At 42.3% G+C, this 10,811-nt stretch overlaps 1 protein-coding gene across 2 annotated transcripts; it reads left to right on the forward strand.

Moving 5' to 3' along the window:
* The first annotated feature begins 932 nt into the window (after positions 1–932).
* On the forward strand, positions 933–10,525 carry bmp16 (bone morphogenetic protein 16). Of its 2 annotated transcripts, none has more exons than XM_030153072.1 (4): positions 933–1,074; positions 1,956–2,039; positions 6,597–6,970; positions 7,988–10,525. In XM_030153072.1, exons 1-4 carry the CDS (start codon positions 1,052–1,054, stop codon positions 9,061–9,063), a joined length of 1,557 nt encoding a protein of 518 aa, XP_030008932.1. In that variant the 5' UTR covers positions 933–1,051; the 3' UTR covers positions 9,064–10,525. The 2 variants fall into 2 exon arrangements, with proteins under 2 accessions (XP_030008932.1, XP_030008933.1); XM_030153073.1 differs by lacking the exon at positions 933–1,074 and adding an exon at positions 1,470–1,880.
* Positions 10,526–10,811: the final 286 nt, after the last annotated feature.

Here is a 10,811-nt window from a genome sequence, read left to right on the forward strand (position 1 = left end):
CCCATCTTTACCCACAGTCTATGTTTAGGACAGAGGGGAAAGAGCTGCAGCAAATATATTTTCGCATTCTGGTGTTATTTTCTTGACTCTTGTAACTAACACTGACCAATAACAAAGGCTACGATAAACTCAAACTGCACGTGTCTCTATTGATACTACTTTCTGGGTTCACTGAAATCTCTCATCTGTAAGGTCATAGGTCAGGATCATTTGGTGGCAACAGGAGGTCAGTCCTGTGGTCAGACTCTCTGGACTGAAGGTCATGTTGTGTACGGCATAAACCGGTCATTGGCATGACTTTAAATTGCTGGTAAATTTAGATGCAGCTGACAGCACAGAAGGATGTGAGAATCGAGGAATACCAATCAAGCAATAAAAGTGCAAATCATGAAATTTCTTTTCTCTCATCTCAGCAATTCATTTACAAAAATGTCCTGAATCTGATACAAAAAAATCTAGACTGTGAGGTTAAGAGTTGTGTGATTAAGAAAAAAAGTTTTTCAAAAGCTTTGGTTTCTGTTGGGAGTAGGGAGTGTGTATGTGTTTGTGTGTAAAGTTGCTCTGGGACAATTACTCAGGCTTGGGATGAATGAGGTCTGTGAATGAGTTTTTGTGTGTTTGCACGTAAACGAGAGTGGACGGGAAGAGCAAGTGGAGGGGACAGAGAGGAGGAGCAGAGGGAGGTGGGCAAGTGATTCTCCAGATGAGATCTAATATGTGAGACGGTGCATCCTAAAGAGACGTTTTCTCATGGGCCCACCTTATGAATACAAATTCACCCGCCACCCGCTCTGGGCTGGAAGGACGGATGCACCTTGCTTCAAACCGTAGTGGAGAAGTACAGGCTGTCTTTTTTTTTTCCTCAAGATCTACTTCCATCCAATCACAAAACTCAGCTGTGGTGACTTCATGCAAGCCCTTATGAGTCATCCATTCATATCTTTATTTTATAATCTGTAATCTGTAATCTCTTTTTCTTTTTCAGTGACATGGGGCCGTGTATTTATAATCACGGAGCGACTGACTGCGAGAATGTTGGCCGACCCGTAAAATGGTGCCAACGAAAAGCAGCAGGTGAGTTAGTTAAAGGAAAATAAGAATAATATGATCTGAAATGTGTGTGTTTGTGTGTTCACATGAGACTGGGGACTTGTTTTTGTGTTTCTATTTTTCTGTGTGTTTGGTTTTCTATTATGTGTTATATGCATATGGAGAGTTAACTTGTGTGTTTGCATTAAACTTTGTGGGTGTATGTGAGAGAGAGAGAGAGAAAGAGAGAGAGAGATAACAGTGATCAAATGGAGTGGGGCTGGTCTTAGTGACATCACTTTTTGGGAGGATCTAAGTGGCCAGGAAAGTCAATTAGAGTTAAACTGAGTTTACCAGCTGGACACTTAGTTTAGCTTAGAAAAAAGCAAAAGAAAAGTGTGTGTGTCCAGAGAGAGAGAGCAAGGGAGAGAGAGAGGAAAAGGGGAGGAGATACAAAAGGGAGGAACAGAGTGGAGAGGAAGGGAGAGAGACATAGTAAGGAGGATTAGGAACAAGAGTGAGTTGTTACCGGTGATAAAGACAGACAATTTTGAATTTCCTCCTGCAGCTTCCTTGCACAGTGACAGCAACGGTGTGTTTTAAACATCCAGAAGTGGAAGTGTAAGCGACAGAGAAAGGGAATTGCCTACTAGTAGAGGTCAGGCAGGCAGACAGACAGACAGGGGGAAGCCGGTGGATGTTTTTAAGAGTTTGCTTATCTGACACTGACAACAGGATGAGAAGCTAAGCAAGGGAACAGAGAAAACACAGCAGAGTAAAAACATGGAGAGAGAAGCATTACCCAGAGTGCATTTACACAGGAGACGTAGGAGAGACAGGCTCTGAAAGAGGTAAAGAGAGAGAAAACGAGAGATAACAGGGAGGAAAAAGAGGTAAAAAGTCCACTTTGTCCATTCTGTCCAAAGGAGTGGAAGCGAGAGACGAGGGATCGTAACACTGGAGCTCAAGGATAAACCATGGACTCTGCATACATCCCAACACACCTGGACGTGAGTAGTGCATCCCTCTCATGCACACACACATACACACATGCATGTCTGCCTGTCTGTCTGTCAAGCAACAGGCCACAGGAGCTGTGCTGCTGAAACCATTAGTCACTCTGGGGAAAAACGCTTACACACACACACTCATGCACATGCATACACTGCTGGCACACTGTGTTGCTCAATCAAAATCTTGTCCGGTAAGCAAGTTGTCCAAGAATAATGTGCCCGTTATGAGTTCAAAGAGCATAACGTAACTCACCACAGCTCAGCATACCCGGTATGAATCGGCCCTCAGTGTTAATGCAGAGCAGCTTTAATGTAAAAAGCAGAAGTGTGTTTTTGTTCTGTATTTCACATTGATTCAGCTGTCAGACTTTCAACAAGAGCAGTCTCTGAGCTTTCTCAGTTTAGAAGTGTCACTGTTTCCACTGATGCTTTTCCAGTATTCTGTCTCAGTGGGGTCTCCTGTTAACCACAATGCACTTGTGATACCAGAAAACCTCCTAGAAGAAGTTCAGGATGAATGGAGCCTTTTAGAAATACAAGACAACCTGTTGATGCTCACATATGTGACACTAAAACACTGTGTGTGACCTGTTCAGCCACTGAGAGCAGGTTGTGGTTATGTTAAAGCAGTAGAAATACACCAGGTCCACTCTACACCAGGCCTGTGTATATAGTTAGGGTGTCTTTGTGAGTTTTAAACTATTTCCAACAGCTCTCACATATTTACAATGCAGTTCCTTCACATTTATACAGCTTGGCGTGCATTTCTGCATACGTGTTAGTACTCACATATTCTGGCAGTTAGTATGTGTTTTAAACCCTTAGCATGCAGACATGTGTGTCTCCATACATGTCTGAGTGTGTGTTACAGAAATGTACATTTGATGTCTGGGTTATTGCCCGACTAATCGGTCCAGCTGGGATAAATTAGACTGCTGTACTAATAGTGTCCAATAAAACCACACAGCAGCCTACCTGGAATATTGTTGTAATGATTTCATCTGTTACGCCTCAGAAAGCAGAACCACAACTGCACTCTCAAAGGTTTTGAACATGTTTCACTCCACCCCATTATGTATTAATTCCACAGCTTAAAGTCATGCATAAATGACTAGTTTAGCAGTGGGAATATGTGCAGTTGTAACCCCACAGTTAATTATACACACTGTGGTGTGCATGCTCGTTTGTATGAACAGTCAGTGTAAGGGCCATTGTGGGAAGAAAAGGTAGTGTGCGTGTGTGTGTGTGTGTGTGTGTGTGTGTGTGTGCGTGCGTGCGTGCGTGCGTATGTGTGTGTGTGCGTGTGTGTGTGTGTGTGTGTACTGTACATCATATTAGGCCTTATGAGGCTGTCTGATATGTCATATTTTTCAGCATTTGCTCAGCGAGAGAAAATGAACCCTGTGGCATGGTTGCTACACGTATCATGTTCTAAAAGAATGAGAGCTTTAAAAAAAAAAGTGAGTTGGGGGAGAGAAATCAGGGAGAGTGAGAGGAGGAATTTGGGAAAAGAAACACGGGAAGAACAACAGGAAGGGAAAGTTGAGGGACCAGGCGTAACATGAAGACAGCAGCGGTGGATAAATCAGCCGGCTGCGGTGACACTCCGGCCCTCTGGCCCGGCAACAGTCCACCACACTCTTCCGCAAAAACACCATTCATTTAAAGTCTAGGGGAAAAAAAGACTGATGTTAATAGGAGCGGAGGAGATAGGGAATGAAAGAGTGATACAGAGAAACATGAAAACAAAAAAGAACAAGAGACTATGGGAAGGTTGAAAGAAACACAGTAGAGAAATGGAGGTTGGATTAAAATAAGTGTGATTTTAAGCAGAAAAGGTGTTTTACAACAGAGAACAAAGACAAAGGACAAAGTTCAAGGAATGCAAAGAGGAAGGAGGAAGGGGAAAATGAGCAGAGGTTTGAAATAGATAAAAATAAGGGAGTCATGACAAAAGCAGGAGTTACAAACAGACGCTGACAGGTCAGAGGTTTTAATCAGTGAGTACAGAAAATCATGGGGCAGACCGGCGACAACACTCGTCCGCCGCACGCCAGGGTCACACTACAGTCTGCTCAGAAGGTCAGGTCACATCTAATATGTCTAATAGGTTTTAGCCCAGTTACAGTCCTGCATACAGGGCTTCAGGAGCACTATAACCCCAAAACCTTCATCTATCCTTATCCCTCGCCCACCAATCACACAGTTCTCCAGATTAATGTTAGAGAAGAAGAAGAAAACACAGCACAGTGGAGCAAGGATCACCTGACATAAATGGAGGAACTGCTGGATATAATCATAAAAATGGCAGCTTTTCTGACTAACTGAATGAGTTGATGTGTCACAGTGGGTGTCAACCTGATACACATGACACATAAAGATGCTAAATCAGTCTTTGCCAAGTTTAAATTAGACAGAGCCAGTCATAACACAGACGTCCACAGAGAGTAGCTGTATGTATGTCAAAGTGATGTAGGGCAAACTGGCCTCTGCTCACAACCCGTTTCTTCCTTTTTGTCTTTGTTTTGCAAGAAGAAACACACCCTGTTGTGTGATGACCGAACCTTTGAACCCCAGAGTCACCTGGGTGGTTTTGTATAGGTGAGGAAAGTACAGGAGAGAGGTGGTGTTGCTCTCCTTAATCTCCTTTACAAGCCTCCACTCTATGGGAGAGGCTGTCCAGCAGAGTGTCTAATCTGTAATTGTCCTCTTCTCCGTAGCCCCAGGTGAAACAGCTCTGGGTGGGGTTGAGAGTTTAATGATACCTAAGAACGATCCCACGCTTGGGGATTTCTTATTTTCCCAGGCCTGCCCTTTGAACCACGCAGCACACAAACAACACTCATATGCACAATTTGCACATGTACGCACATTAACTTATGCACACACCTTCACACCTGTGACCTCTTTGTAACCCGTTTTCTGACAGTGTGGTAAGATTAGCAGTCATTTCAGTGTCATTATGTGTTTGCTCTGCCATAAACACCTTTGCTATCTCACTGCAGAGGCCTTAATCAATTCTCTGTCCCTTACAGAGATGAGATAAAGAGAAAGAGGAGAGAGGAAGAGAGATATGGGCAAACAAGGGAAGAGATAACTGAAAATTTAGGGGGATTCTATAACTAAGTGATTGACAGTAAATTATTTTCTTTTTTATTTTTATTTGCTTTTTCAGTCAAGATCACTAAAGAGTACAAGTTTTACTATATGACACATCTTGTCTTACGCTTTTAACACCTCACCTCAGCCTCTGCAGGTCAAGGGAGCCATTAACTTCCTGGCGTCTAATTACAGTCTATACTGCACTTTCTGGCTAACAACCCACATTACAGAGGTGCAGGGTGTTAGCCAGGTCATAGTGCTAATTGTGTGGCCCCTGCATGTCATTGTGTTCTCGCACTGAGCAGATCCATGGAGGGAGATAAGATGATCACATGTTTTGAGTCAGCTAAAAAAGGCTGAACTATCTTAACACACTGAAGTTTTCCGAAAGGAGAACTGTTGTCTGTTGAGTTTTTTTCAGAACTGACTTTAAAGACAGAAGGAATTTCACTACCTGACCTTTTTGTAATCCAATGAAACATTTTGGTATGTGTAATTTATCTACATTTACTTTTTTTATTGTTGTTCTTAACATCATTATACAGAAATGGAACAGTTATTAATTTTCTACATCAAATTCTGTTTAAAGGTATTAAAGGGGTACTAAAGGATACATATGTGCATGCCTAAGTTGTATAAAGCCTTTTGTAGCTCCAGAGGGAGCTGCATAAAGTCTGATAAACTGCCTCAAAATGTTGCTTGGGGCCAAAGACTATAAGTTTAAAAATAAAAAAATATTGGGGGTGTAGAAAAAAGTGAACTTGCCAGACCTCACTAACACACCCCTCATCATCTGAACAGTATAACAACAAAAAACGCATTATTTATCATCGTGACAGGCCTCTACAACTTCATTATGCCACTGGAGTACACAGGCTTTGATTAATGTTAAATGTCTTTCTTACTCTGCATCATCATCTTTTCTATGCATGAACACACAACATGTTTAAAGACTAATTACTCCAGCTTTGGTGTCCAAAAAGATATATGGGCCTTGGGAGTATGAAGCGTGCCATAAATTAACAACACAAAAACAAAGTCGCACTGTTTCTACAGCCATGAATAACAAGCAAACAACTTCATATGGATATCTAGACAGTAAATTTCTTGAACATATGCCCCATGAAGGCTGAGGACTAATGAGAAACTAGCGTGTCCAGGAAGGAGAAGACATAAGCATGATATACAGAGTCCAGCAGTATCTCATAGGACCTATCTCTTTTGCAGATTTCTCGACCAATACTTTATATTGTGTCATTATGTCACATGATTTACATTGTTTTACAGTAAAAAAAAATTTGTGTATAAACATGTAACTTTAGTGGACCTGAATTCAATTTGCTTTATGATTACCTTACATCCCCTCTCCCCCTTTTTTTCTCCTCATGTACTGCTTCTCCCTCCTCTTTTGTAATTCTTCAACATCCTCTACTTGTTTCCCCTCATCTTCAGGTCCACCATGTTCCCTGCTAACCTCCTCCTCCTCATGGTCCTGCTGCTACCTCAAGCCTCGTCTGGTCGCCAGGGTGGAGACACCAGCGAGATCAACCATGGAAAGGTACACTCCATGCCTCCCCCTTCATCACCCACACCGGCTGGTACCCACCTTGAACCCGGTTTGGCTCAGACCATCCAGAGTCTTCTCCTGAGCCGACTGGGCCTGAAGTCGCAGCCTGACCCTCAGCCTGGAGTGCAGGTGCCCCGTTACCTCCTGGATCTCTACCGTTTTCATCAGCAGCAGTACCATCTAGTGGAGGACCCTTTATTTAGCTTCCCCAGCCAACATATCCAGCAGGCCAACACCGTACGCAGCTTTCACCACTCCGGTATGTTTACTGAAATAACACGTGAACTTTTATTCTAAACTGGAAGCAACATGGGTTGAGTTCAACATTTCAAACCACAAGCCGACCAAAACATACCAACGTGTTTCACCCTCGTTACAATGTTCAAACCTGTAATAAGTGACATTACCACATTAAAATATCCCAAAAAACAACTACACTGGTCTAGTATATATTTAGTTAATGGTTTCCAACTTAAAAATTTTGAATAATCTGTAGTCGTCAGTCAGTACCTCATTGACTAATGTTAACAATCAGCAATACATTCTGCTGTTTCACTAGGATAAAATTATCTGATATCAACATATCATAATGTGAAAAGACATAATTTCAGTCTGAGATATGTCAGAAACATTCCATGCTACTTTACAGTGTCATATACTTCTATTTCTCATATTATTTTGACCTGTGAGACCCCTAGTAGCAGACATTGCATACTGTGCAGTTAATTCCCCTATTACCTGCAACCTCCCAGTGCAATGTGTATAGTTTTCCAGGGCTTATATTTTTTAAAAAACAGTTCTAAATAACATGTAAAATATATATATATATTGAGGATTTATATTTTTGGCACATTTTCTTTTTCAAGAGAGGCACAAAAAACACACTGCAAATCTGGACTTTGCATAGTTGCTAACACAGCTTTATTTTGATAGAAATTGTATATCCAAGGATTGGAAAGTACATTACTACACACAAATGTACTGTGCATGCCTGGTGCATCAACCACAAATAAGATACCCCCCTTAATCTGTATAAAACATAAAACTAAATGTAGATAGGAAAATATTATTTGGAAATTGTCTGTAGTTCACAGTAGTTTAATTTGTTTGCTCGCAATATTTGAACATTGGCAAGGATCCTGTTTCTGAAGTCATACAAAAAATATGACAAATTACAGGTCCATTTCTGTCTCGTCAAAGATGCATCTCTGTTAATGGCCAAGTATGATAAAGCTCACTCCCATACCCTCTTATCTGTCTTCTCTTTCTCTTATAGAGCCATTTGGAGACAGTCCAGCAGCAGAAGATCATAAGAAGGTGCTCATCTCCTTTAATATCTCCTCCATCCCGCAGGATGAGAAGGTGCTTTCCGCCGAGCTCCGACTCCTCCGCAATGCCAGGGCCTCTTTGGGCCCCGGGCCCCACAGACTGAACCTGTTCCTCTCTGACATCCATGATGACGCAGAACCTACCCTGATAGAGACAAGGTTACTCAGTACTGGTCTCCATAATCCCACAGAGAGTGATGTCTGGGAGGCGTTTAGTCTGAATGCAGAGCTCCTCCATAAGGCCCTCGCTGGGACTGGCAGCCTGGGTTTCTCCCTGGAGGTCAGGCCGGAGAATAGCAGCACCTCATTATATGAACAAAACCTCTTGTCTGCTGCAGACAAGAAGGACAAAATGGAACACAAAGAGGGGCATCTGAGGGTACGTAGGTCTGTGGGGCAGGATGAGCACAGCTGGGCTCAAGAGAGACCCCTTTTGGTGACTTACAGTCATGACGGGCGTGGAGAGGCTTTAGTCAAACATGGCAGGAGGACCCCCAGTGGTGGCAAGAAAATGCGAGGCAGAAATGGGACAAAGGAGAGGGCCAGGACCAGCGGCATGGGCCGCCTTAGGGACCAAACCAGGGGAAGGTCTAAAAAAACAGGGTATACAGTGCCAGGCTGGGGAGGTGACAAGGTAGGGATCAGCTGGAGCGACCGTGGAAGGGTCAAAAGAAACGGTGGTCGTGCAGCAAAACTAAAACGCCTCTCCCGTAACAGATGCCGCCGCCATCCTCTGTACGTAGATTTCAATGACGTGGGCTGGCACAGGTGGATCATCGCTCCCAGCGGCTACGATGCCTTCTTCTGCCTGGGAGAGTGTCGCTTTCCTCTGGCCGAACACATGAACTCCTCTAGCCACGCTATGGTGCAGACTCTGGTAAACTCTGTGAATGGAGCAGTGCCCCGGGCCTGCTGCGTCCCCACCTCCCTCAGCCCCATCGCCCTGCTCTACCTGGACCCTCAAGACAGAGTGGTACTGAAGAATTACCAGGACATGGTGGTGGAAGGCTGTGGCTGCCGGTAGTGAGGTGGAGAACAGACCCAGACTGAAGGGAAAAGGAGACAAACATAAGCATAAAAGGCAGATGGTGGGAAGAGGAGAGTGTTGGACCCAGCTAACTGCAAACAGACGTACAGACTGATAGAGACAAATGTAGCAGCAAAGAGGGATGCAAGAAGAGGAGAAGGAACATAAGGGAATGAATATAGCAGCTAAATAATCATTATTATGAGCAATGAAAAAGTAAAAGAAACAGATCAGACAAGCCAGGAAATGACTATAAAACAGAGCAAAGGAAGAAGTGCAACAGCAATGAAGTCAGTGTCGAACCTGTCAGAAGTTATTATATACATTTGCCCATTTAATGACGATGCAGCAGTCTACACAGTTAATTGACAGGCTAATTGTTCATTCATAAGAAGCCGGTGCCAGCTTTAACATCAGATAACTCTAGTCTGCATTCATGTTTGCAGCTCATCTCACTCTCACATGAATGTCTGACAGGCACATGCGTGTGTTAAAATAGTCTTCAAGAGCCAAATGCCAAAGCTTCAGAGACATTTACAGCTCTGCAGTGTATTTTATGCTAACTGTGTATCTTTTGATGAACTCGCTGATCATCAGCAGCACTAGCAATACGACGATGGCACCAGCACGGCATCTAAGTTTTATCTGACAGTGTTTTGTCTGCAGTATTTGAAGTGAGAGATAGGGTGCAAACATTTTTATGAACATCAGAGGTTAATATAATGACAGACTGTCCCTGACAAGCACCCATACATCACAAGCTATTTAAAACCATGACAATGTTGTAATGCTGAGGAACTATTATGCTATTGTTTGAATGTACTTCTATCATTATTATTTAAAAACTTTTTGTACATTTCTTTTGCAGACGTGAAGAAAATCCAAGTGATGGTTGTCTTGTGATTATACATAATTCCACTGAATGACTCTAACTTAAAAGACACATATGTATTTAAATAGCAGCAATATGTTGTATTTAATCTTGAAAATATTTAAGATACATGCACACAACAGAGCATACAGCAAACTGAAAGCCTGCCTCCCACACGAAGTAAGTTATGGACGCTTCACATCTGTACAAATGTTCAATGTATTGAATTAAAAGTCTGTGTTATGTTAACTGTCCATGTAATCATTGCAGACATTTTTGGTGTACAACACATGATAGCAGACATACGTGGTGTTGCCATTAAAAGCTCAACTAACCAATCGGTCGAAAGCTCTATGTATTGTAGCTACTGAAGTGTGTAACAACAGGTGTCTTTGCTAGTTGTGTCTGCATGTGTGACTGATACTAAAACTGGGACTTTAGTGCCTTCCAAACAGGGGCTTTAAAAGTGTTCTCTGCTGAGCTACGTAATTGTTTTCAGTGTCGCATTTTTCTCTCTGAAAGGAAACATTTAAGCAACAGCTTGTAAAATGTTTGACAATATACCTCTAATAAACAGAGCAAACAGCACAACTGTTATATGACTTTTCTGTTGTATCAACACTTTTTTATATATAGGCCTTGAATGTCAGATGTTGTTCTGTTTTCTGGGACCTGACTGTAAGAGAAAAGCCTTATGTGTGTGTTTTAGATGGTCTAAACCTCTATCTATCACTGTTTATCAATCACATGGTAGAAAAAAACATTCATATCCTTTATTTCAGTCCAAGTACAGCATTATAATAATAAAAACACTTAAGTGAATATCTTAATTAGGTGAAAGTACTAAGATATTTTCAGTCGAATGTAGTTAAAG

Source organism: Sphaeramia orbicularis, chromosome 13 (assembly GCF_902148855.1).
Source record: "Sphaeramia orbicularis chromosome 13, fSphaOr1.1, whole genome shotgun sequence".
Lineage (NCBI taxonomy): Eukaryota > Metazoa > Chordata > Actinopteri > Kurtiformes > Apogonidae > Sphaeramia > Sphaeramia orbicularis.